Here is a 27,448-nt window from a genome sequence, read left to right on the forward strand (position 1 = left end):
TAAGCCGTCAATGGTCCCACATCATGTCACACCATGCTAAATGCTTTGACATAGGGGTGTAACGGTACACGTACCGAAATTATTCGGTACGGGCCCTTCGGTTCGGTACACGTGTGTACCGAAGTGTACCGAACGAATATAACGTTAAACGTAAACAATTGAGAACGTGAACAACTTCTTGGAAGTAATCTCAGGTGCTGCGTCGCAGCATTCAGAGTAATTTCCTCACATTGGGCTCATCGCGTCATAGAGCGAGCAAGTCATTTCATTGGATGAGAGGGCATGCTATGAGAGCTGGTCAGAGGGATGCGTTCAAATTTAGTCAGTAATTTGAGGAACTGTCGAAAATTAATGGCGAACGCAGATAAAGTTGAGCTCGAAAATCCTCCAGCATCATTGAAGTCTCCGGTTTGGGAACATTTTGGTTTCGCAGTTACGTACAAGGATGACGGACAAAGACAGGTGGACCGAACCAAAGCTGTTAGTTACGCGGCTGGCAATACATCAAACTTGCACACTCTTGAAAAGGCATCACCCGAACGTGAATATAACCGGTACCAAAAGAAAAAAGACTGAAGTGCAAACCCAACTCCCGCTAGCATTTAGCCTCCACCACTCGCAAAAAGTTCAGACCGAGCCAAAGCTATTACAAACGGCAAATATCCTTATGTTGCCATGTTAGCAAAGCGCTACCTGGCTGTATCTGCTACCTCTGTCCCTAGAGAGGGTGTTCTCCACAGCAGGAGACATTGTTAGTGCCAGCAGATCTGCCCTTTCAGCAAGCAATGTGGAAAAGTTCATTTTTCTTTAAACAACATGAAAATACAATGACAAGCAAGTCATTATGTCAAGCTGGCTGCTTAGGTGCTAGTACAGTAAAGTTCAAATACAGATTATTTCAGTTCATCGAAATGCTGCACCTTGATGTTTATTTTATTATATTTTGTATTTATTTGAGTGAATATTCACAGTTTAATAATAATTAAAAACCCAAAACTAATAGTTTATATTTTGTGAGTACTGGTACAGTAAAGTTCAAATACAGATTATTTCAGTTCATCGAAATGCTGCACCTTAATGTTTATTGTATTATATTTTGTATTTATTTGAGTGAATACATTATTTACAGTTTAATAATAATAAAAAAAAATATATATATATGTTTTATTTTGTGAAAAAAAATTCTGCTGTACCGAAAACGTACCGAACCGAACCGTGACCAAAAAACCGAGGTACGTACCGAACCGAAATGTTTGTGAACCGTTACACCCCTAACAGCCACACAAAGAGCCCTGCCTATCGGATGCCAATCTCCCCAGGTCTTGGTGTCACCCAGGTAGAGGCTTTCAGGGAGAGCAAGGACAAAGTCCCCCTCCTCAACAGCACGGCACAATTCAGCATGACTGACAGCAGAAAGGACAAAATGGAGCTTCTCTGTCAAGTGGATGTTAAAGTGGTGGGAGGAAAAGGAACAAAAAGATTCAGGGACAGGCGAATACATTGGATTTCACAGAGAAAACACAAGGTAGAAAACCGGTTGCTTTCTGCCTGCATGTCAAAAGATGCACAGTCAAAGAAAATAGACACTTGACATCTGCACTGCATTTCACAAAACTGAGCAGCTCTGTGGAATCAGCTGTTTTAACCAAACCACAGGCTAAACACTGCACATGGATACTTGTCACTGCCTTTCACAGGCTCGTAACCGTTTGCTGTTAATCAACTCACTGACGTAGGAGCAGTCCTAGCACCAGAAATGATTTATAACACAAAGGGCGTTCTTACACATCCACCACACACTCACTGCCCCACAAAAAGAGCAGAGCCCTCGTCATACTGACACACCATCTGCCCCTGAATTAACACTCAGCCATTTGTTACTCACTCTTCATGTTCTTGAAGATGTTGAAAATGGGCAGGATCTGTCTGAAGTACGGCACCAGAGCCTCCCCCACCATGCCTCCGGACATCACCAGCTGCTGCAGGGTTTTCAGGGTGTTGCAGATCACCTGTCGGTTCCTCGTGTTCAGAGCATCTAGATGTGGGAACAGGGGGCAAAGGTCAGCGAAAGCGGGCAAAAAGGGAGGCTGCGAGGAGAAACAATCTGTCACTTTTTACATCAGATTTATGGGTTGTTTGTTCAGGCAGGAGCAGGTACAGTAAATGTGGAGCGATTCTGACAACTGCACTTCTATGGTACAAAGGAGTGGGCTTAGCATACACACACACACACACACAGCCAAATGACACACATCTTGACCCCTACTCACTCCCTCTACCTTGAAAGCATTTCCTTTACAGCTGGACTTTGATTTAGAATGGCTTCTCTGCAATCAGTGATTTCAAATGCACAAGGGAGGCAGAGGTAAGTGAGAGCCAATCACAGGGCTATTTGGCCTACAGCTGCACTTAACTCCGTCTCCCACTGATAGAGAGAACAAAAGGGAATGATGGCGTGAGAGATGGAGGGCTAGAGAGATCAAGAAAGAGAAGGAGAGAAGGAGAAAAACAACAGAAGACAAATTGTCAGACGGAGAGATGAAGAGACGTGACAGGCGTAGGGCAAAGGGTTAGAAAATAACTGTGATTAGCAAGTGAGACTGACATATTTGTCTGCTTCTTTACGCTGGTTTTATTTGTGCTGTTTTAAGGTTTTTTTATGTGAGCTTCTGCATGAGTGCTGGTAATCCCATGTGCAGACTGTCAGCACAACCCAAGTGTGAAAAAACAGGCCAGTGCTAGCTATTAATCTTCATGAAACTGTCATCTGATGCCTACTTTCACAAAAAAGAGATGCTAATGGCATCACAGTGTGGTAAGCAACAACAATAACAAAACAGAAAGACATTATAAGCAAGATGTCTGAAGAAAGAGTCCTAACAAAGAAAACAGATTATGAGCAGAGACACTGATTGACAGAGAGAAGAAGAAGAGTGTGTTAATAGGTGGGTGTGAAGAAGAAGAAAGAGGGAGAGAGCTATTTGTTGTAGAAAGCACTAGAACAGAAAAACTAAACACTAATTGCCTGAAATCAAAAGGCTAAATAAGGTGCTTTTATTTTTTCAGATACATGACAACAATATAGTTTTATCCTTCAATAGTGTTTTATTGTCAGACTTTATAGATTTGTATCTTCACAGTGTATATTCTCTACTTTTTAATGAAGTTTTAATTCTATTTTTAGATTCTAATATTGTTTGTTTCATCCATGTGCAATACCTTGTTTTAGTTTTTTATGCTGCTGCAACGCAAACATTTCATAATTTGGAATCAATAAAGTACCTCTTATACCGATTTATACCTGAAGCAAAGATAAAAGCTCTCTCCTTCATTCGATTTCTTTTTTCTCTTTTGACACCTGACTTTTCAAGATGGCTGGTCACAGTTACTCTCACAGAACAAATGGCCGCCCAACACGAATTGAAAAAGCATAAGGGATGAAATGTGTTTACTCTTCAGTCATGTTGATAATGACAACGCTCGTTGCCACAAGTGCAATGAAGTGTCTGATTTACAAGCAACTGGGAGACAACGCTACTCATTTGGTTCAGCGCCTGTTCAGTCAACAACATCAATTCACAGAGAGGCACAGTCTTCTTCTGCCAGTCCTCCATCTTCCACAGGGAGTGTGTCCTTCTCTTCCATAGCAAGTCATGTTACTACGGATTCAACAATACTGACTTTTACCCCCAGCACCACGGACTGAATGAGAGAAGACTGCCTGAGAGAAAGACAACAACAACCCTTGTGCTACAGTAGAGCACTCAGATTACAGCAACATGTGCACACTGCCTTTGTCAAAACAGCTCATATGCAAATACAAAGCTCTCACAAGCACACATAAGTCACACTGATACACACGCAACTATCCGGGCATGCACACTGAAACGTTAACAACGAAATGTCAGCTTCAGTCATGAGCACTGGTGCTGAAAGGAAAGCTATAAAATGTCAAATCAACAGGTGGGTGAGAGGTTGAGGGGATAAAACACTTACAAATCTCATCATATTGCATTATTGAAACATTTGTATATGTGAATGTAAGAGAATGACTAGAACATTGTTCTGTGTCCATTTGAGAGTTTGTCTTTGTCTCTGTCAGTGGCAGTCTCTGTGTGTGTGTGTGTGTGTGTGTGTGTGTGTGTGTGTGTGTGTGTGTGTGTGTGTGTGTGTGTGTGTGTGTGTGTGTGTGTGTGTGTGTGGCCAGTCACGTGTGGGGACTCGCCTCCCTTATGGGGACAAATTGGAGGTCCCCATAACATATTATTTTAAATTGCATACCCACAAAGCTGCATTTAGGCTCACGCTATGCGAGCATTTGAACAGTATTTTTTTCAGATAACCACCTTTCAGTGGCTGGGTACCACAGTAGACACACACTGGGTTCCTCTGGAGTGGAGCTGTGTTTTGTGTGAGAAAGGGTGAGAGCAGACTCACTCTTTATGGGGATGATGAGCTGGGGGATGACAGGCAGGATCTTGGTGCCTCCGTGCTCCAGCATGTCATGGACCCCCTGGTGGGCGAAGAACTCGTAGGGATGCACCGTCTCACATAAGCCGTTAAAGAACAGAGGCAGGTAGTGGTGGTAGTCCAGCTTCTCAATATCCACCTTAGGACAGAGATTTACATTCACATTACAGGCATTATACACTTTAATCCAGAGAGACAGACAAAAGGAGAGCTTTTATTCTTTGCTCAAGGGCATTCGTCATGGTTGTTGATGGGGACATTAGCTAGCAGCAGGGATGAACTGTGTGTTTGCTGGTCTCTCTCCCTGCCAACTAAATCAAATATCACCGGGTGAAATCTCTGTCCTAAGGTGGATATTGAGAAGCTGGACTACCACCACTACCTGCCTCTGTTCTTTAACGGCTTATGTGAGACGGTGCATCCCTACGAGTTCTTCGCCCGCCAGGGGGTCCATGACATGCTGGAGCACGGAGGCACCAAGATCCTGCCTGTCATCCCCCAGCTCATCATCCCCATAAAGAGTGAGTCTGCTCTCACCCTTTCTCACACAAAACACAGCTCCACTCCAGAGGAACCCAGTGTGTGTCTACTGTGGTACCCAGCCACTGAAAGGTGGTTATCTGAAAAAAATACTGTTCAAATGCTCGCATAGCGTGAGCCTAAATGCAGCTTTGTGGGTATGCAATTTAAAATAATATGTTATGGGGACCTCCAATTTGTCCCCATAAGGGAGGCGAGTCCCCACACGTGACTGGCCACACACACACACACACACACACACACACACACACACACACACACACACACACACACACACACACACACACACACACACACACACACACACACACACACACACACACACACACACACACACACACACACACACACACACACACACACACACACACACACACACACACACACACGTCAACCAGGCAGTGGTGCTTTCAAGTCCCCAGCCTTCGCCTAGCCGCCGCTCAGAGCTGAGACTTCAAAGCAGGAAATATCCCCCCCCCACTCTCTGCTGTCAATTCTCCCCAACCCCCCACCTCCCGGGTAAACACAGAGAGAGAGAACATTTTTTTTTAGAGATGGCAAGATGGCGAAAGAGACGGAGAGAGCTCACACTGTTAGCGCAGAGAGACAAGGCTGATTGCTTTGAGGCAATTTTCGGGCCAACCTTGACCTTTCATTGCGCTTGGTCAAGATCGTCATTATGAGTCAGGCGGGCTTGAGACTAGAACAAAAGCCCAGAGAGAAGGAGAGCAGAGGGATTGGAGAGGGTGAAGAGGGTGAAGAGAGGCGAGATGACACTAACGCACGGCATCGCTCGCTAGCCTACAGCAGTCAATGGAACACAGGGACAGATCACGGAAATATATGTGAGGAGAATTTTCCAATGTGGCGAGGATATTGTCATTTTGTTTCAAAATATGGGTACAAAAACGATCTTACACACATTGTTTGATTGTAGAATTGTTGACACTAATTAACACTAGTATTTTAGTTCATCCATGTTCAATGCCGAGTATAAATAGCCTTCCATAATGACTCTGTCATGATGATGAGATGATGATGATACATGATATTTTGTTTGCTTTTTTGTATGCCCTGAGGTGACACATTTCCTCACAAACAGAAGGACACATCATAAAAACAATAAAAAAATCGTGTAAATGCTACACATACAGTGTGTCTTTAAAACTGTCAGTAGATCAGGTACCGCATTTAGGCACAGACATGATTCCAGCCCCTCGGTTGTGAACCTGGGATGAGGCAGTAATTACCTGGGAGCATTAATGTGCTGTTGTTTTGAGGATGCCTCTGAACTCTCTGCTGCTCTTAATCAAAATCACATAAACAAGCACTTAGGGACTGGCTGAAGATTCCAGTTAGCACTGAAAGAGTGAGGACAATCGGCATACACCTTCACATACACAACATCTGACATAGTGCGTGCACACACACACACACACACACACACACACACAAACACACACACGGAATCTTAATCAGCGGCTACACTGAGCGGTAACTCTTGCATCCGTTATCGATTGTCCGCCGAGGTTTGTTTGTCTTTCTGTGAGAATCCCCCTGGAGTCCGGGGAGTCAATGAGAGCCGAGCACAGAAAGACAGCCAAGTAGCAGCAATTAGCCCTGGGACACAGAGCTGCGTGTCTCCTCTGGTCAGCGCGGCAACAGCAGACACACAGCAACAGAAACAGACTAGGCTTAGAGCTAGAAGTCTGAGGAGAGCCTCTGCTCATTAAACAACAGCAGCAGCGGCCCCTGACGGGCACAGGAGACCAGCAGCAACCGAAACAGCAGGTTGCCACTTTAAATACACGAGAGCTGGACATGATTGGTGTGCGGGGGAGTGTGTGTGATTTCATGTGTGGGTGGATGTGTATGAATTGCTACAGTCAATGTGTGTTCTCGGAAATGATAAGCTATCGGGCGAGTGTGGAAGATTCATTTGTGTTGGAAAAGCTAAAAGGCAGAGTCACACAGCGGCAATTCAGCAGGATAAGATACAGTGTGAAAGCAACAGAGTGAATGTGAATGTGTACTCCTTTTGGTCTGCTCCTGAGGTGATTGCTATGGACTATATCCAAAGTGATTTGGAGCGACTAGTTGGCCGATCCCAATGTAGAACTACGACTGTTGCTGATAACAACTTTTGTTTATATTTCTCAAAGACTAGTTGTGTTGTTATTTATTATTTTTAAGGGGTGAATGGAGATCAAATGTCCATTAAGAAGATAATGTTGATGATTAAAATAACCAAATGAAGGCCCACCTGCCATTTTGTTTTATTCATTTATCTTTCTTTTCATAAATGATTAGTGTATTCTGCTTGTCGATTTATACCAAGTTAGAGTTTGTATCTATATCTAATTCTGCCTGAGGTTTTTTTCTCGCTGCATATTCATGTGATGTATGATAGTGTTACTAAGTTCCTGTTTTATTATTTTACCGTTATTGAGTGCGGATGGAGGTATTCTACAACTCTGCATGCGAAAAACACTTCATCACCTACCTCCCAACTATTTATACCTACCCCTCTCTAATTGACACAGCGTACTCCATTTCAGAAGTATGTCATATTAGTGAAGCTAAGCAAATCAGCAAGCACATTTCCCATCCAGTTATGGCCTGTAACCTTACTTAAAGCATGTCTTGAAGGTAAAGAACAGGCGGGATGGCAGCTGTGAGACACGGTGCTATTTTAATTGATGAAGCCATAATGACTTGACCTGGATTCAGCTTTCTGTAAACACAAGTACAGGTTTCTGTTCATAGATGAGCTGCTGTCAATTACTCCAGCTTTGAGAGAACAGGCTTCTTATTGGACGGCTTACACTATGAGTCATTCAGTCACTATGGCCAAACGCACATCCATTAGTTCTACTGACAGATGAAGACAAAAAAAGGAATCATGGGTAAACTCTCTGTTACACGACTACACCTACATTTAATCACACACCACAGATAAACAAAGCAGGTGCTACTGCTACCTTAAGTGCTCAAATCAAACAGAAGGATGATAAAGATTGACTTTAAGGCAGCGTTTCTCAAAGTGTGGGGCGCGCCCCACTGGTGGGGCGCAGAGATGTGTTTGGTGGGTCGCGAATGGACGCGATGAACGGGAGATTATTATTTTTTATTTTAAAAAATAAAATGTTTTGGACCTCAGGCCGGAATCGAACCTGAGTCCTCGCGGTAGTGGACTATTACAGCCGGAGACTCGCAACGGCGGTGGACTTTCACAGCACCGCTGCACCGGACCTGCCAGAGCCTCGCAACGGCGGTTGTTTGCGGCGGCGGATGCGGGTCCGGCGCTGTGAAAGTCCACGGCCCACCTAGAGCCAGCGGCCCACCAACGGCAGCGGCCCAACGGGAAAAGTCCCGAATCTCCTTATGGCCAACCCGAGCCTGCTCACACACACCCAACTGAAACCAAAGTCATTGGCAGACATATGTAAAAATATCTCATGCACACATGTGAAACGCTCTCACACACAGTCACAACAGCGTTGCAGTCGGGAAGAAAAGCAATGTGGAGCGGCACCTCACCACTTCATAAGGAGTTTAACCGTGATACTTTTCGAAATCCCGTTGGTGTCCCCCCATTTTACAAATAGGCCTATGTTTATTATCTTTTAACGCAAGCCATCATCGCCACGGAGGAGCACACAGCCTCTGTGAGCGAGCGAGCGAGAGAGAGAGAGAGAGAGAGAGAGAGAGAAAGAAAAAACACACCTTTATCTATTTAATATAGCCTAGTTGTACAAAATAAAGTAAGAAATCATCATTCCAATGTGTACTATAGGGCAGTAAACAGTTTAAAAGGAGTGATTAGTAAAATATGCATAAATAAAAAGAAAGAATGCTAACTAGGTAACATGATAAGAATACACAAGTTTAAATGATTTGTTATTGGTTGTGATCATATTCTAAAGATGTTTGGATTATTGAAAAGTATACAGCTCCCTTTCATAGAGTATTGAGAGATGTATCCATAAATTCATGGATGCACCAGATTGATGCATTTAACTTCAACATTTTAAAAAAAATCATACATTTTCTTTTCACTGAAAGCGGGTCCCACAGACCCAAACAGCACACAAAGGTTAAAGGTAAGCATATAATAATGTTAAAATGTGTTAAATATATACACTGCAAAAAAACTGAAAAAGAGGAGTAAAAGTAGCTCACGACTTGTTTTATTATTTTGAACGTAGCTCTCATCCTAAAAAAGGTTGGAGACCCCTGTTATAGAACGATACATTTGACCATTTAAAGCTTGGCCTACCATTTTATTGGAGTGGCGAGGAACAGGTGGGGCTTGAAAAGGCCCACCTGTTCAAAGTGGGGAATGACAGAAAAAGTTTGAGAACCACTGCTTTAAGGGAACACTAATCACAAAGGAAAATATATCGCCTCCAACACAGACACAACTTTAAAAAGAAAATACATTGGCTCATAGTCAGTGCAAGTAATCACAATAGACTCGAGCAATAAACTCTTCTTTTGAGGAGGATTTTAGAATGAGCATGTGTATAATTATTGGGGGGAAATCAATAAGCATAACAGCTGGGCTGGAGATGACAGCAACAATTTCATACACCACATCCCAACTGCTGAGTGCATGGGCAGAACACAAAATAAATCCATTATTTTTTTGAAAACGAAAAGATTCATTTGAACATTTTACATAAATAATTCATACAAAGAGAGCTTTTACTGTGTTTTCACCTGAAGACAGACAGCTAACTAGCGGGAAAGCTCACTCACCCACCCATTTCCTTCTCTCTTTGAAGTAGGAGCAACGGGAGGAGAAGTGTATAATTTGTTTGATTCATTTATCGTTGCTTACTATGTCTACATGTCATTAAGAGTGGTTGCTGCACAGCAGTTGTGAAGTTATAAAATAGCTGGCAGCATAGACGGGGCTGAAATAAAGCAACATTATAGGAATGCATTCATCCCACACACACTGTGAGGAGCCTAATGGCTCTGTGGAGGCTTGCGCATTGAAACACACACACATGCAGTACACACAAATACATACAATTAGTCTCTTTGTTTGGCTGCGCCTGCCCTGAGTTCCTATAGAGGTTGTGATTGACGGATTCTGTGATTGACAGGTGGAGCCTTCAAGTGAGCTAATCTACAGTGCCTCCTACAGGAGAGCAGGCCACATTGGACCGGTGAATGTGTGAGAGACTGTCATCATCACCTTCCGTCAGCTGACAATGATGACTGTAATTGAGTCTACTATTCAACCACCATGACTGCTTGACAGCAATGGGGGGGGGGGGACTACTGTGTGTGTGTAGTTATAAATAAAAAAATATTTGCTGACAATTTTCTTCATTGCCTGATAGATGTTTTCTTCTTCTTTGCCAGCTCAGATTTGTATTATTAAGAGGAACTTCGCCCATTCACATTCCGACACACAACGTTCCCTGATGGCGAATGTTGCACCTTAGACTTTTTGCTAATGTCGTGTGAAAACCACAAGCATTAGTCAAGTCTTGGGAAATGGGAAGCGTTCCTACCTTCCATTGGCTGCCTTTGGCGTTACGATGCAGTGCCATCGGGAAATCCCCACGCTCGTAGAACGTACGAAAGGTGCGTGATTTGGGAGGGCGCTCTCGGAAAGCCCCTGCAGCCGGGGGACCCACCACCTGCTCAGACACGAAGGATAAAATGGGGAAAATGAAGAGAAAGGAGCAAAACGGAGACAAAAACTGAATGAGGCATACACAGCAAGTGAGAGTGTTGTTTTATTAAATCAGAATTGACTGTGTTTTCTCCTACTAGAATAGAATCACTCCCACTGCCTCTACTTTAAAGTAATTCAGGGAGACACAAAACACAGATAGTGTGTGATTGTGTGTGGGCTTGAGTGAGTGAGTGAGTGAGTGAGTGAGTGAGTGAGTGAGTGAGTGAGTGAGTGAGTGAGTGAGTGAGTGAGTGAGTGAGTGTGTGTGTGTGTTGGCCCTGTAGCCAGAGGCACTGCAAGAGGCATTGTTAGGATCATCTTTTTCTCTGCCTCCATATTGGATATGTGCTATTACAGTGCCCCTGAAAGCCAATGGAACTCCTATCACATCAGCCACAATGTCTGCTGCTATTGTTATGGGGGCCATTGGTGGCAGTAGCCTTACAACAGTCATAAGTTAAGGTAACACATTGTAGTAGAAAGGGGAGTGGAGATTTTAAGATTACAAAATAGCAAGTGTCTTCTGAAGGACAAAATAGTGGTATTCAATTTTATAAAACATGTTTTTTTAAAGAGATAGAGGTTTTTCAGGTGGGGTTGTTTAAGGCAGAGATGGAGTACTCGAGTGCCGATTGACGCGACTCGGTCAATTCATCATTCATTCATCGTCAACCCTGCATTGCCATCACAGCTGCACCGATCCTCAAACAAGGCACCCATTCATCTCCATATTACCCTACTGACTCCTGTCTGTCATGCGTTTTGTTGCATTGCATTTGTGGGCGAACAAGTGGCCGCTGCACAGGCACCCACTCTCTTATTAATCCTCTCTCTTTCCGCATTTCACTGCTGCTCTCAGTTGAGATGCTATTGAAATCTAGCTGCATACAGACGGCCACCATTCCCCAAGGAGGGAGCAGAGTAGGTGAGTCACAGAGGATGGAGCAGACAGGCCGGGGCTCTCCTGATGAGGTCAGCCTGCACATCGCTGCCATGGGCGGCAAAATTAGCTGTCTTTATATACAAGCCATAGAAGTGTGTTTTATTCTCAAGCTGCATTTAAATGAGCAGGACACGGACAAAATAATGAAAGGGTTAGGGAATCACTGTTGATATTGTCCAAACAATCATTTAACAGGATATGTTTTGCTTGCTCACTTCTCTCTGCAGGGCAAAACACAGACTGGTGGGAGGCTGATTCTTTTCAGGAGAATGTTTTGCAAAATATCTGCAATATTTGTGCAGCACTCCATTAATTTCTCATGACCAAACAGCAAGAAGTGCAATCAGTCTGCGAGTGGGTTTCATTATGTGCAGACATTAGCCCTGTTGTGAGAGACAAGGTCGGACGGGAACAAATGAGTAAAGAGCTCTCGATGGACGGGGAAACCAAAGACAGATGAAAGGTAACAGAGTCTTTTGTTCCGAGCTCACAGGACCATGGAGGTGCGCTTTACAATTGTCACTGTGTCAGAGACCTTTGCATCAACCGCACTGTGCACGCCACTACAAGGGCAGAGATGTTTGTAATGAAAAATGATGACATCGCTAGGCAAAGACGACACTGCACGCCTGGTGTCACTACAAAGACACAGGGATGAAACAGGTGCCACCTACTATTGAACTGTGCGAAAGAAGGAGAACTTTAAAGGAGAACTTCAAAAAGTAGCTTCAAGCCTTGAAGAGCACCCTGCTGTTTTCTGTCTCCTCTAGTTTAACCCCATCACTTAAAAGAACAGTATAGACAGAGGGAGACGTTAACAGGGTGTGAAGGAAAGAGTTTGAGGTAGGATTGAGAGGGGGGGGTAAGTGAAAGAGGCTGGGTGAGCGAGGGAAGGAGAGCGAGCCACACAGAACCAGGCAGAGAGAGGGAGTGAGAACGCCCTGAGTATTTTCCATCTTCTCTGTGTGGCCCACTTATCAGCCAGGCAGCAGGGCAGCCTTGTGCTTACAGAGGCCTATTGGCTGTGTCAGTACTTTGTCAGTTGATTAAGCATTTTGAATCTTTTGCAGAATTTATATTGTGCTTAGATCTTGTTTATAATAAAAAAAAAGACTTGGAAATCTAAATGTGTACAATATAGGACCTTTAACACCAGGTTAAAAAGACGCCAAAAGTCTGTTTCCTCTACCATCCTCTTTTTGTGCATTTCTGACAACAAATGTGTAACTAATCATAATAATACATTTAAAGATGCAGGTGCAGAAGACGTAACCAGGATACAACTAGTCCAGATATCTAATATTTTTTTGGCAGCACAAAAGCTAGCTTTACCTACCAATCAATAGAGTGAATCAATAAAGACAGATGTCCTCTGCTATACAAACCTATTACACTTTCCTGATCCATCTTGCTTTGCAGTAAATGAGAGGAGCGGAAGACCTGACATGACTGTCTTTGGAAATTACAGTTTAACTACGCTGGAGGTTCATGATGAGGACAGCTTTGCAAGGGAATGATGGTCAGAGAAATGTGTGTGTGTGTTTGTCCCGGAGTGAGACAAAAGGCGCCAGTAAAGCTGTGGTGGCTCGGCAATCAAATAGACTCCATGCTTGTAAAATCACCGCCCAAGAACTTAGTCTGTGAAATATTCTCCTTTTGTATAAATGTTGTATAATTTCAAGATTGTATTTTTTTGTGAGTTTAATAGTTTCTAAATGGTGTGTTATAGCTCAGCAATGAGTTCTAAAAATTTCATTTTAGCCCATAAAGTGTAATGGATCTTTGTTGGAGTTCTCAAATCCCCATACTTGACTGAAACCCACCCAAGCTTGACTGACCAAAAACAGTTACACACATGGTGGCTGGAGACATTATGTGCATGCATTGTGGCCAGTCGTTATTCCACTGCCAAACTATCTGGGCTATTTAGGCTGTTGAGATTAAGCTGTTCACAAAGAGCACAAAGTAGATGAGTTGTGCTGAATTACAATAGAGAAAGATAGAGGAATAGAAACAGGACATTTCAAAACTGCCCAAAAAAGGCTTTCCCTTCCCTCCATCATTTATAACTTAATCTACTGTAGTTACAGGTGCCAGACTGAGAGTCCAGACTGTGAGTGTGCAAGATAGCTACCACAATCTAAGAACAACTCAGGTCCTCTCTGTCCCTCTGACACTTATAGGGGACTCTTTTCTGAGACAAGTTAGCGGTTGATAATGCTGGTCGCTTTGATAACCTGGTTGTGAAATTACGTTACGCTAAATATGCACTTTTTTTAATCCGAAATATCAAATTACATCCATGAAAACTTCCACAACAACCTGTGAAATGCAGTAAACACACCAAACAAGCAGCTGTCAGTCGACTGTTTCAATAATAACAAAGTCCAACTGCTAAATACTACAACTGCTAAAGCTAACATTTACCGGATATTAGCTAGCTAACGTTAACAACGTGAAATAACTTCACTCACCACGGAGTTTTTCATGGTGGCCTTCACGGTGAAGCCTTGTGTCTTTCGTTCCATGTTCCTCGGCATATCCACAGGTCCTGTCTTATAAAAAAGCAAATGAATAGCAATGTTTTAATACTTGTGGCTCTCTAAACCTGTTGAACAGTGTCGTGTAAAGTAAAAATTCTCCGTCAGCTACATAAAAGTAAGAACACCTGTCGTCGGTGAAACACCCCTCCTCTGCAGAACGTCTCTCATGGATAAGCAGGAAAAGAACACAGACAGGCTGATCAGGAGCCCGACGCGAAGCGGAGGTATCTAGATCGGCATGAAGGTGTTCTTTTCCCCATAATGACCGCGCTGCTGCACATTATCCCGCTTATTACATGGCCACATTCTCAACAAAGTAACGACATGACTTCCAATATTAATTGAAATGCTTTTGTGGATTTAGAAAATTATTTTATTGATTTAAAAAATAGTTGTATGTATTTACATTTACATGCATCCGCTAAGAAAAATAGTCCGTTGTTACTGTTTGAACCAAGCGGCAAACTCTGGGGAAGAGCCGGGAAGCCAATACGGAAGTGCCACACACTGCAGTTCATATATTGGCCGATAGGCGATGGCTGCAGAAAGGAGCAATTTCCATAGACCCCCATGTTAAAATGCCCAACTTTACAGTGGAAAAAAACATGTTTTTCTCCCTGGCTCCATACATTTTATTATCGATACAGTTAGATTCCACCTTCATGATTATGGATCTGTGAGTGAATTGTTTTCTAACGCGACCCTTTTATTTATATTAGGTCTTAAAGTTTTTGCATTAATTAGGGCGTGGTCACGTTGATGGACAGATACGTGCCTCACTGTCAGCTAACAGCAACTTGTCCACTCTGCTAGGCTACAACCATAGAGGCTACAACGTTAGTTAGTCATAGTACTGTACTTGAGCCTTTAGCTTTAGCCGTGTTCGTGGTGATATACCAGACAATTAAGATGTCGTGCTGTGCGCTTGAATGTACTAACAGAACTTCCAAGAAGTCTACTCTCAGCTTTTTTCGGTGAGTAAAATGATAATATTATACATGTTAACCCCGTTAGCAGGTGTTTGTGTGCTTGTTAGCTTAGCTTGTTATGTAGCTTATTAGCCAGCTAAGGATGTAACCCTTTATACGTGTGTATATATATATATACAGTTTAGTTTATGATTCAGCCTTGGGTAAGACTTTTATAGTCTATGGCTATGACGCCCATAATGCTAAACGGGAGCAAATGTTAAAAGGGGACCCAATTATCCCAGTGGTGGGATAACCGAAGCTAACCGGAGCCGTAGCTAGCCCTTTGCGGCTCCGTTAGCTTCGGCCAGCGGCGGAGCCTGGCGTTATAACTGGAGATCAAGGAAGGCAGCGAAACGCGGACTTGGTTCGCCTGCAGCCCGCTATAGTATTAGCTAAAGAAATTGTAGAGTATTCGCATTTGGTCTCTTTGGTCCTTCTGCAGACACCGTACCGGATGTAGGGATCTACATGCGGCACACGAGTAGTGTTGTGATAACTACCAGGTGTATGTATGTTGCTCCGTTACTATCAAGGTTATTAAACCAAGTTCTATAACAAACATAACTCGTTTATGAGAACATCAAACATGGTGTCAGAAGTCAAGTCTCCGGAGTTTTTTTACGGCGGATTTTTCACGTCTGGGTGACGTTTGAGAGGACAACTAAGCCTGCTCCAACACGACGCATGCAGCTAAGCTAACATGGCGGAAGGATTCCGGAGACCCGACCCACTCGTCTTTGACGGTAACATCGCAGAGAACTGGCGAGTATTCGAACAGGAATATGACATTTTCATCGCGGCGGCACACTATGACAAGCCAGCACGGACACGAGCATACATTCTCCTCAATATAGAGGGATCAGAGGCCATCGAGCGCGAGAGGTCTTTCGTCTATGCGGCTGAAGTGAGGGGTCCTGGCGAGGATGCGCCCATCGTCACTCATGCCGAGTCTAAAGAAGACCCGGAGTGTCTAAAAAGGAAATTTAGGGAGATGTGTAACCCTCAAACAAATGTCACTATGGAAAGACACAAGTTCAATACAAGGAATCAAAAAATCGGTGAGTCAATTGAATCGTATGTCAGTGCTTTAAGGATCAAGGCAAAGAGCTGCACATTTGGGAATCTCTATGAAGAACTAACCAGAGATAGACTGGTCTGTGGTATCAGTAATGACAACTTAAGGAAAGTGCTCCTGAGAGACTGTGATTTAACACTAATCAAGGCTGTTAACATATGTCAGATCCATGAGATGACTGAAGAGCACAATAAAACGCTAGCTATGCCACAGCACTCTGCCACAAATGTGGATTCAGTTCAGACTTACGGAGCGTCCACACTACAGCTCCAAAAATAGCTTGGAGCTGGGCGTGTCTGGAGCTTGGGGATTTTATTCAAGCAACACGGCCAACAACCAATCACATGAATCTCCCGCCCCCGACATACAAAGCAAAAAACCCCGGGGATTTTATGCGAGCAATATATATATAAACTCCCCAAACAGGCGAAAACCTACCAGTTTCCCCCACTGTCTCTGCCACCTCCCTCCATGCCTGGTTCCTCCGGTTTGTATCCCGGGAGGTGAAGAGGGTCTGGTCATACAAAACCGGGTGATTCGCTACGGCGATAGTTAGTTTCTCCTCCGACTTTTTTTGAAATATAGAAATGAACGGCGGGATATCTCTCCCAGCTTAGACGCGGTTTGATTGGCTAGTGCTTCAGCTGTCAGATTTTGGGAAACGGGATTTGATTGGCTGGCGCTGGCTACTCCGGCGTCCAGGCGACCAGAAGTTGAACAATGTTCAACTTCTGGTCGCCTGAGACGCCTCGCTCGGCTACCCACAATTCAGTTCGGCGAAAAAGCGCGGCTACGTGACGTCACCCCATTGAAAATGAATGGGCAGCTTGGAGCTGCTTGGAGCTGCTTGGAGCTTTCGACGCTGTAGTGTAGACGGGCCGTTACCAGAGAGGAACACGAAAATACGACAACAAAAGGAAACCTCAGGCAAATGGAGCTAGCTCTATTTCCAACTGCTACAACTGTGGAGGTAGTCATGCAGCAAAGAGGGACAACTGTCCAGCAAATGGTCAACAGTGTCATACCTGCAAAAAGTGGAATCATTTCAAGAAGTGTTGCAATTCCATACAACAAGCATATAACAAGCAAGGGCCCAGGAGGATAGTTCATCAACTAGAAACTGATCAAGCTGATACAACTACAGATGAAACATTCTATGTTGACGGCGTAACACTGCAAGTAAGTGTTGACGCAACTGATGCACAGATCGATAAAAATGATGAGGCTTTTGTCACAGTGCAAATCAATGACAATGTAGTCGAGATGAAAGTAGACACTGGTGCGAAGTGCAATGTTATGTCAAAAATGTCATTCAATGTGATAAAAGGAGATGAAAAAATGCAGACGTGTTTTAAATCCACTAATCTTGTTGCATATGGTGGTAGCAAAATCAAAACTGCGGGCGTAGTCAGACTGCAGTGCCACCTAGTGGGAAAAGTCCACACACTGCCATTCTACATTGTGGAAGAGGATGTCCTGCCACTGCTTGGGCTACGAGCGTGCAGACGGATGGGACTAGTTTCATTCAGTGAAGCAGTTCATCAATTAAGCCCCACTGACGATGATTTTTCAGTTGAGATCCAAACAGAATACAGCGATCTCTTCTCTGATGAGCTTGGAAAGCTACCTGTGACGTACTCCATGACTCTCGACCCAGATGTAAAACCAGTCGTTCGTCCTGCACATCGCATACCTGTGGCTATGAAAGACAGAGTCAAAGCTGAACTCGACAAGATGCAGGAACTGGGCGTCATCATTCGTGTCTCAGAGCCCACTGATTGGGTGTCCTCTATGGTAGCCACTAGCAAAAAGGACAAACAAGAAATCAGGATATGCATCAATCCAAGAGACTTGAACACGGCTCTGAAAAGACCACACCATCCTATGCGTACTGTGGAAGAAGTCGCCACACACATGTCAAAAGCAACTATGTTTTCTGTATTAGATGCAAAGAGATCTTTTTGGCAGATTCCACTCGACCATAAGTCTTCCATGTTAACCACTTTCAGCTCCCCTTTTGGTCGTTACAGATTTCTAAGAATGCCATTTGGAATCAATTCTGCCAGCGAGGTGTTCCAGCGCTCCATGGAACAGATTTTCGACGGATACCCCTGTGAAATAATCGTTGATATCATTATTGCAGGTAAAGATGTTGCAGAGCACGATGCCAACCTGAGAAAAGTGCTCAACAGGGTCAGGGAGGTAAACTTAAGGCTTAACCCCCTCAAGTGCAAGTTCAGGCTAAGCCAAGTCGGCTATGTCGGCCATGTTTTCACCAGTGAAGGACTCAAAGCAGATCCTTCCAAAACAAGTGCTATTAAGGAGATGCCAGTGCCAGCAGACGTCCCAGCCTTACAAAGATTTCTGGGGATGGTCAACTATCTTGGAAAGTTCATACCAAACTTCAGCCAGCTATCAGCTCCACCACGGCAGCTCACACATAAAGACACAGAATGGACATGGCACGAACAGCAGCAGAAAGCTTTTGAAGATTTAAAGAAACGCATGTCTTGCCCACCGGTGTTGCTATACTACGACGTTGACAAGCCAGTGACACTTACCTGTGACGCTTCACAGTACGGACTCGGTGCAGCGTGTTTGCAGGAAGGAAAACCTGTAGCGTATGCTTCGCGTACACTAACTGAAACAGAAACCAGATATGCTCAAATCGAAAAAGAGTTGTTGGCAGTGGTCTTTGCATGTTTAAAATTCAATGACTATATCTATGGTAAACCAGTCACTATTGAAACAGACCACCAGCCCCTCGTCACCATACTAAAAAAGCCCATACACACAGCACCTGCAAGACTACAAAGAATGATGCTACGACTACAAAAGTACGACATCACTCTTGTGTACAAATGTGGAAAGCAAATGTTCCTGGCTGACACTTTGTCGCGAGCTCCCCGCAGCTCCACAGTTCAGCAAGCTGAAGAAGAGGACAACTTCGACGTGATGACTGTTAACTACATATCTTCTTCTCGCTTAGAAGAGTTAGAGAGGCACACCGCTGAAGACATGACTCTGCAAACACTCAGCACCACTATCAGACACGGGTGGCCCGCTAAACAGCATAATCTTCCACATGCCATTAGACCGTATTTCCCTTTCAGAGACGAACTGATTGTTGAAAATGGAGTCATAATGAAGGGTCACAAAGCCGTTATTCCTCTGTCACTACAGAAAGAATACATCAGCATCATGCACAGAGGACATCCTGGCGAAGAAGCTACAAAGCGGAGAGCACGTGGCATTGTTTTCTGGCCAACTATGACAGACAACATTCACACAGAAATACAGTCATGCTCAGTGTGTAACAGCACAAAACCACACCAGCAGAAAGAACCACTCCATCTGCATCCAGTTCCAGACCTGCCGTGGTCAACTGTAGCAACTGACATCTTTGAGTACAATCAGCAATACACAATCAGCAATACTTAGTGCTAGTGGACTCATATTCAGGCTGGTATGAGATCGACATGCTTCGTGATATCACTGCAGCAACAGTCATTGCAAAGCTGAAAAGACACTTCTCAGTTCATGGAACACCTCACACCCTCATGTCAGACAATGGGAGGCAGTTTACTAGCCAGCGCTTTAAAGACTTTGCTTCACAGTGGGACTTCACTCATATTACCAGCAGCCCTGAGTATCCCCAGTCCAACGGGCTAGCTGAACGAGCTGTGCGCAGTGCTAAGCAGCTCATGGAGAAATCTCATAGAGATGGAACTGATGTTTTTCTCAACCTATTAAACATCAGGAATGTACCACGTGACGCAAAATTAGGATCTCCTGCACAGAGACTGATGTCGAGACAAACACGTACAACACTCCCAGTCTCGGTGAAGCTGCTTGAGCCACACATGCGTCATCCACAAGAGGTAAAAGCCCAGCTTCTAAACAAGAGGCTGTATCAAAAACAGTGCTATGATAAGTCAAGCCGACCACTACAACCTTTGATGGAAGGACAGGTTGTTAGGATGCAGACCCCACAAGGTTACAACAGGACTGGAATGATTCAAGAGATTTGCAAGGAACCCCGGTCATACGTCGTCCACTCAGACGGGAAGCTGTACAGAAGGAATCGTAGGCACATTCTGCCTGTAGCTGAGCCCGTCCCGTCACACACCTCCACAAGTGACACTGATCATCAGGACACAGGACTTGAGTTCACAGATTGTAACACACAGGAATCACTGAACAGTGAACACATGAGGGCTGATGTTCCCACAGCTAAACTGCTGCCAGACACTCCTGAGAGTGTCTACAGGACACGCTCAGGCCGTGCTATCAAGCCTAATCCCAAATACAGAGACTGAAACTTTGTCATGTATGCATAAGCATACCACTCTGAGAACAATGACTCTAAACTGTTAGTTCACACAGTTATGCCATATTGAGGCCTAAAGTTTTGTTGCACAGTGCAAATGTATTCTATTCTAGTAATCTACTTGTTACTGTAGTAATTACTGAGTTAAATGCTGCACTCCTTCTTTGAGATAGCCTCTGTGTTCATCAGTTACTAAATGCACACATAGTTTGATAATGTGTAAATTTGCAGCATCCTGTATGTTCTGTCATATGTGCTCAGTATAACAGTTTTGTTCACTACTGTAGGAAGAGCTAAAGAAAGGGGATGTAGAGTATTCGCATTTGGTCTCTTTGGTCCTTCTGCAGACACCGTACCGGATGTAGGGATCTACATGCGGCACACGAGTAGTGTTGTGATAACTACCAGGTGTATGTATGTTGCTCCGTTACTATCAAGGTTATTAAACCAAGTTCTATAACAAACATGACTCGTTTATGAGAACATCAAACAGAAATGATGTTGAACAAGTCTTATTAAGCTGAACATCGCCACAATTGTTCTGCTATGTATCGGTACTTATTTTATTTTCTTAACGTGTGAATGACAAGCATTAAGAATAACAACAAATAGCTATTTATCTTGCATATTGTCTCGTTTGATTATGAATGTAACGTTTATATAGTGGAACTACACTGTTTTATCAAAACCAAAGTGCCACGCAGTAACTTGGTAGGCCCATGCATGTATTTCAGCAGGAAATGTGCAACCTAGATTACATTTACCAACACAGACTATATAGAAATATTTGTAAAAGTTGTTCATGCGTTATTAAGTGAATATGGCATTAACCCTCCTGTTGTCTTTGGGTCGGTGTTCATGTATTTTTGAATAACGGTTTCCTTTAGGTGATCCAGACAGGCTGGACCAGTGGGTGCTGAACATCCGGAGGAATACATGGACCCCCAACGTTTCTTCTCGCCTGTGCAGTGAACACTTTGAGAGTCATCCATTCAGCACGGACTCAGGGGTACAGATCCTTTAAAAAAAAAATAACTTGGTTCCATTTGTGAGTGTAAATTGTTGTTACTAATTAAATACATGTTATACATCATACAATGCTAAATAATTGTTATGGCACTGGTTGCACATCAGTGATGAGTAATGTTCTTTTGATTAAAGGCCAAATTAAGATTTTGCCAGTTAAGTAAAGAAACATAGAAATCGATTTTTTTGCAAACCATCACATTTCTCTTCAATTTATGCAAAGACTCTTTATCATAGATAGAGAATTGCCATTTCCCCCACATACTCTATGTTAAAAACAGATGAATTATATTACCTTTTTTTACATTATTTTAATAGCAACATTCATTCATCTGTTGTCATCTTATAACTTATTTATCTTAACAGCTATCACTGTAAAAAAAAAATGATTTAAGTTAATTTTACTATACAATATTTATCTTTACATTCTGTTCTTGCATATGTCTTATTATATTTACGTGTATATAGATTTCTGCCTGCACTAATTTATTATTCTTAATTTAATTTAGAATTTATTTTATTGTTTTATGTCTTATATAACTATGTTGCATTGTTGGAGGAGCTCGGGACAGATGATTTGCATTGCCATTCCTACACTGTAGCCTATGTGCATATGACATAAATCCTTTGAATCTGAATCTTGGAAACACGTAATTGTTGAATAGATTAACTGCATAGTTAACATGTTGGCCCTCTATTGTCTTTTATAATGCACTCTTACATTTAAAACAACATTATTCAAAAGAAAGTTGAATATCTACAGACCTCAAAAAGTTATTTTATGTGTTTTTGTTTATTATTTTTATTAGGGAAGGAGATGCCTGAAAAACACTGCAGTGCCCACCATTTTCTATTTCACCAAAGAACAACAGCCTGGAAGGAAAAGCAGGTGAGTAGCAATGACGAGGTAAGTGACACTCCTAGTTCGACTGTTAATAGTAATGAGGAGGTTGCAGATGTCGACCATGGTAGTGGTGAAAACAGTCTTGCTGCTGATCAGAGCAATATCATTATGATACAAGGCACACCTGAAGAAGCCTTTGTTGTTCCACATGTGGAGCGTAATGACATTCCAACAGCCAATGCTTGTGAGGAGGATGTTGGTTTGGGTAGCAGCAGCCAACACACAGACTCCGCCTCTGTTCACTCTCACACTTGGGCTTTAAACCAAGTACTGAATAGTTTGTGCACACATTTCTAACATGTGATCTTTCTTTCATGTAGGACGCTTGAGGGAAGTTGCAACGCCTCGGCCAATGGGATGTCTTCTCCACGTGAAAGAGATTGAAGGCATCACTTATAACTTAAGACAATTTTCCAAAAGTTATGACTTGTATTGGCTTAGATGGTAATGGATTACATCTAACACGAATCAAGATCGTATTGAGAAAAATGAAAGTGTAATCCTTAGTTACATAGGAAAAGATGTAATCGGATTAGTTTTACTTTTTTTAATAATAGGGAAACTCAGGATTACAATCTTATTCAAAACCTAAAAAGAGCATATATATGTAAAATGATCAAATTGTATCTCTTCTCTGGAAGCGGTGCTGTTCTGTAGGCTAATACTAATACTAATTGTGAATCTATACACCTACTGCCTGAATCTGCTATATGGTATTATATTATACATTTTAAGTAAAAAAATCATATTAATATTTCTTCTCTCCTGTGTTTATTTGCATTGCATTTGATATTGAGGTAATCCAAAAGAAAAAGAAAGTTATCACGTTACATTACTTTTATATCTTGATACTCACATTAAGTTACTGGTTGTGTTTTTGGCAAGTAGCCCTCTCAACCCTGTACATAAGTTATATCATTTTAATTACTGATACAGTTGTTGCACATCTTTAATTTATTTTCTCGTGTACTTAAGTCATAAAATGATTCGAAACCTTTACTTTTCATAAAATGCAAGATGTAACTTTCAATGTGGCTTTATCACATTTTCAATGTAAATAGATATGATTAAATAAAGAGTAAAAGCACAATCTTAAATGTTGACAGTTATCATTTGCCTATGCTTATTGTTAATGTAGTGGTGTTATAAACAAAATGTTGTCCTAAAGGAAATTAAGATGTATTTTATTTGTTGACAAAAGATTTAAAGTTGATGCTCACAACATGTGGGAACATTTATGGAGAAAAATGTTTCTATTGTAAAACAAATATTTATCTGCATACTGAACAAAACTCTCTAAAAGGTATTATCTTCTGTGACGTTACGACCCTGTAGGGATTGTGGGTATTTCACTTCATAATTACATTCTATGGTATGCTTATGACATTGATGCCAAAATACATGGGACTAGGGGAGACCTTCCTGTTGTTTGCATTGTCGCTGATAAATGACGGCGTAGTATTCATTGTCAAGATTTGTGTTTTTAAACTTGGGACTCTTTTCAGACTGCTCCGGCTTGGGAAAAGATTTTAGCCTTAATTTGTAATGTTTTCTGTATTGTATGGTAAGCTTATCCTTTCATTTGATAGTCCCATTTGGATGTGATAGCTAACATTTTCAGTAAGCAGTAGACAAAAGAAGTGAAAATATGAATGTAATTTATTTTCAATATTTACATAAATACATAATTATTTTAACAAATCAAATAACAAAAAACATCATAACAAATACAAAATAAAAGGTTTGACAGACAGCCATGCCCAGCATGGGCCTGGAGAGCTGCAGAGTCCAATGGGGGTAAGAGGGGGGGGTGGGATGTGGGGAAGAGGAAGAGCAGCCATGTTAACAGTGTTATGGCTACAGATGTAATATCTAACTTAACATTAGCCATGACAGTCTGGGCTTAGCAAGGGCCTTAGAATACATACTCTAAAGGCCAAATCCAAAGACAGTGATACTGACATTTTAGCAGTTCACAGTCTTTGGAGGTGGTCTTTCAGGCAATTGGCTAGTGACTTAAAAAAAATATAATTTCCCCTAGGGGTGAAATGACCTCCATCTCGCAAAAACAGCCCAGGACTGTCATGTCTAATGTTGGAGTGGTCAACAATGGCACCATTTAGGCTATGAACAAAAGTAGCCATAACACTGTTAACAAACTTCCGGGCCTTGTCAATTTTGACAGGATTTGCACCAGCCCTCCACCGGCGCCTCTGGGAGAGCATGATCTTCAAGCCAGGGTGCCGATGGTGAAGCTGGTCCAGGTCCTCCTTCATCTGGTTCAGCAACTGAACACTGGGCACATCCCCCAAGTCATTGCCGCCACAGTGGATGAGGAGGACATCCGGGACTGCTCTTCCTCGCGGGGAGTAGGAAAAGAAAGGGAGGACACCTCTCCAGCACAGTCCACCCCAACCGAACCAGCACACCCTCAGGTCGACGCCAAGGTTGCTGCTGATGGTCTCTGTAGCTCTCTGGGCTCCACGCCGGACATAGCTCCCGATTATCCATAGTCACTATAAGAAGAAAATAAATGAGAGTAACAAATGCTTCAGATCATGAGAAATATCAAATAAAGGGTTGCTCATTTTGTTCCTTTGACAATAACATACAAAATAACTATGAAATCACACCTGTATGGTTAAAAGTAACAAGAGAGCAAAACCACAAAAAACAGATTAACAGCACACAGTTTATATATATATATATTTATATACTGTGTGCTGTTTATCTACAATTGTGCATACATGTATATGTATAGTATGTTTGTGTGTAATGTCAACCATCTGAAGTCCTGTAAAGTAAGCCAGGACCATCAACTTACAGGTTGTGCAGTTTGGCGTGGATCTTCTTTTTTCTTAATTCTGAAATAAATAAAAATGTTTTAATCAATATAAAAGCACCTTTCTTTTTCTACAGTCATATTTCATTAATCACATTTAATTCACGCAACACTGGCCATATCTCTGCTAGTTTACAAAGTTTAGTTACAAATGACATTTATATTAGAAAAACGGTGAAGCACTTAAAAAACAATTGTATAGTGTAGGTTCAAGAACCTTTAAATCAAAAGGACAAGTTTTGTAAAGTTACAGGGTATCTTACCTTCAGAATATGCCGGGAACGAGGAGCAGTGACCGCAAGCTGGGTTGTTAGCATAGGTTGTTAGCTTAATACTTAATAGAGCATGTTAGCTTAGCTTCTTAGCCTGAGCTAGGTCTGGAACGTCACGCTCGGTGGCAGCAGGTCCCGCCCTGTCCCACCTCGGCTCCGCCTCAGCACCGCCTCTTTGCCCTTATTTGGAGCAGGCGGGAGAAGGCGGGAGTTAGACTCTGACGTCACTGTCGAGCCGTTAGTGGCCGACTCCGCCTACTAAGGGCTTCACGGCAACTCTGCAGAATCCTATGGGTGACGTCACGGACCCTACGTCCATTTATATATACAGTCTATGGTTTGAACTAACGTAGCAACGGCAGGAACTGCTTCGATAGCGTTTTTGAGGAGCTTCATGATTACAGATTTGAAAAAATCGTTGCTTGCTTTAAAAGTAGCACAATTCATGATGTCAAACCTTGGGAAGTATCTAGATATCCCTGCCCTAATGCCAAAGTAACTGGCAACTGAATATGTCTCGCCTATGTCTGGACCGCTGCGTAAAAAGGAGGGTTTCTGCCCGTTACTTCTCCGCTGTTTTCTTGTCGCTCTTGTCTTGTCAGTTAGTTTCAGCCAAACTGTATACAGTCAACAAAGGCATGTAATAATGTTTTTTAACGGACGTTGTCTGATTATATAAGCATATGTCTGTTGATCTCCAGACTAACAGCAGCATGAGAATAACCTGCCGAAAGTGCCGATGCTCCATGGCGGAGGCTCTGCTAGAAATTGCCGGGATTTGCGTGTGTACCCCCTTAATGTCTGACCAATGGTTGAACAGCATTTCCGAGCACATGACTTGTGTTTAAAGTTTATAGTCCGTTTGAGTTTTGCCCGTGTGAACGCAAACCGAACCTTCTGAAAAATGAAACAATGTAACAAACTGTCGTCTGGTGCGCACCAGAGAGCGGACTATTAGGTGTGAACGCACCCTTATAGGGGACTCTTTTCTGAGACAAGTTAGCGGTTGATAATGCTGGTCGCTTTGATAACCTTTTTGTGAAATTACGTTACGCTAAATATGCACTTTTTCTTACCCGAAATATCAAATTACATCCATGAAAACTTCCACAACAACCTGTGAAATGCAGTAAACACACCAAACAAGCAGCTGTCAGTCGACTGTTTCAATAATAACAAAGTCCAACTGCTAAATACTACAACTGCTAAAGCTAACATTTACCGGATATTAGCTAGCTAACGTTAACAACGTGAAATAACTTCACTCACCACGGAGTTTTTCATGGTGGCCTTCACGGCGAAGCCTTGTATCTTCAAGTTCCTTGACATATCCACAGTTCCTGTCTTATAAAAAAGCAAATGATTATCAATGTTGCTAACTAATTAATATTTGTGGCTCCTGACTCCCGTTGTTGCTTTTTGTACTAGTTGCTAGGCAACTTCAAAGACACTTTGGTCTGGTTGCTGCGGACACGTGTGTTACCATAGAAATTGTAGGGCACTGCTGAAAAAACTGCCGTTATTATTCCGTAAAGGATAGCTGGGTGAACAAAATAAGTTTCACACACCGGTGGACTGTATATTCTTTGCTCTTGTTATACAAAAATAATAATAAAAAACATAACAAGGAACTATTTTTTTATTTTATGACAGGTGTTTATTATTTTCGGATCAGTAGGTCTATTTATGTTTTTATTTGTCATTTAATATTACCTTTTCAACAAAAGTGGCACTAGTATCTTCTGATAATATGTTATACTTTAAATCCACTTAGCATAAACTTTAGTTTCTTTGTTTGCAAAGGTGCATGTCTGAAGGTCTGAAAGCAGGCCAACAG

The 27,448-nt window shown here is 42.5% G+C and overlaps 1 protein-coding gene and 2 long non-coding RNA genes across 6 annotated transcripts in view; 1 reads left to right on the plus strand and 2 right to left on the minus strand.

Annotated features, from left to right (window-relative positions):
- LOC139436079 (uncharacterized) overlaps nt 1-23,251 on the plus strand; it is a 32,393-nt gene extending 9,142 nt beyond the window's left edge. The window contains exons 1-3 of one of the 2 annotated variants that reach the window (XR_011645291.1): nt 16,117-16,220; nt 21,455-21,576; nt 22,403-23,251. This is a non-coding gene — a long non-coding RNA (uncharacterized lncRNA). Of the gene's footprint in view, nt 1-16,116; nt 16,221-21,454; nt 21,577-22,402 lie in introns of those variants that run through there. The other variant, XR_011645290.1, reaches the window with a different exon arrangement.
- Nucleotides 1-27,034, minus strand: part of pacrg (PARK2 co-regulated) — a 36,878-nt gene extending 9,844 nt beyond the window's left edge. The window contains exons 1-5 of one of the 3 annotated variants that reach the window (XM_034111207.2): nt 26,881-27,034; nt 14,123-14,203; nt 10,539-10,667; nt 4,438-4,609; nt 1,886-2,035 (exon numbers count right to left, since the gene is read on the minus strand). In XM_034111207.2, coding sequence (XP_033967098.1) covers nt 1,886-2,035; nt 4,438-4,609; nt 10,539-10,667; nt 14,123-14,203; nt 26,881-26,940 — 592 coding nt within the window. In that variant the 5' untranslated portion in view covers nt 26,941-27,034. Of the gene's footprint in view, nt 1-1,885; nt 2,036-4,437; nt 4,610-10,538; nt 10,668-14,122; nt 14,204-14,316; nt 14,339-26,880 lie in introns of those variants that run through there. The other 2 variants (XM_034111208.2, XM_034111209.2) reach the window with 2 other exon arrangements.
- Nucleotides 24,139-26,677, minus strand: LOC139436078 (uncharacterized). The gene is made up of 3 exons (XR_011645289.1): nt 25,603-26,677; nt 25,322-25,361; nt 24,139-25,013 (listed from the first exon to the last, which is right to left on the minus strand). It is a non-coding gene; the product is annotated as an uncharacterized lncRNA (long non-coding RNA).
- Nucleotides 27,035-27,448: the final 414 nt, after the last annotated feature.

Source organism: Pseudochaenichthys georgianus, chromosome 22, assembly GCF_902827115.2.
Source record: "Pseudochaenichthys georgianus chromosome 22, fPseGeo1.2, whole genome shotgun sequence".
Classification (NCBI taxonomy): Eukaryota; Metazoa; Chordata; class Actinopteri; order Perciformes; family Channichthyidae; genus Pseudochaenichthys; species Pseudochaenichthys georgianus.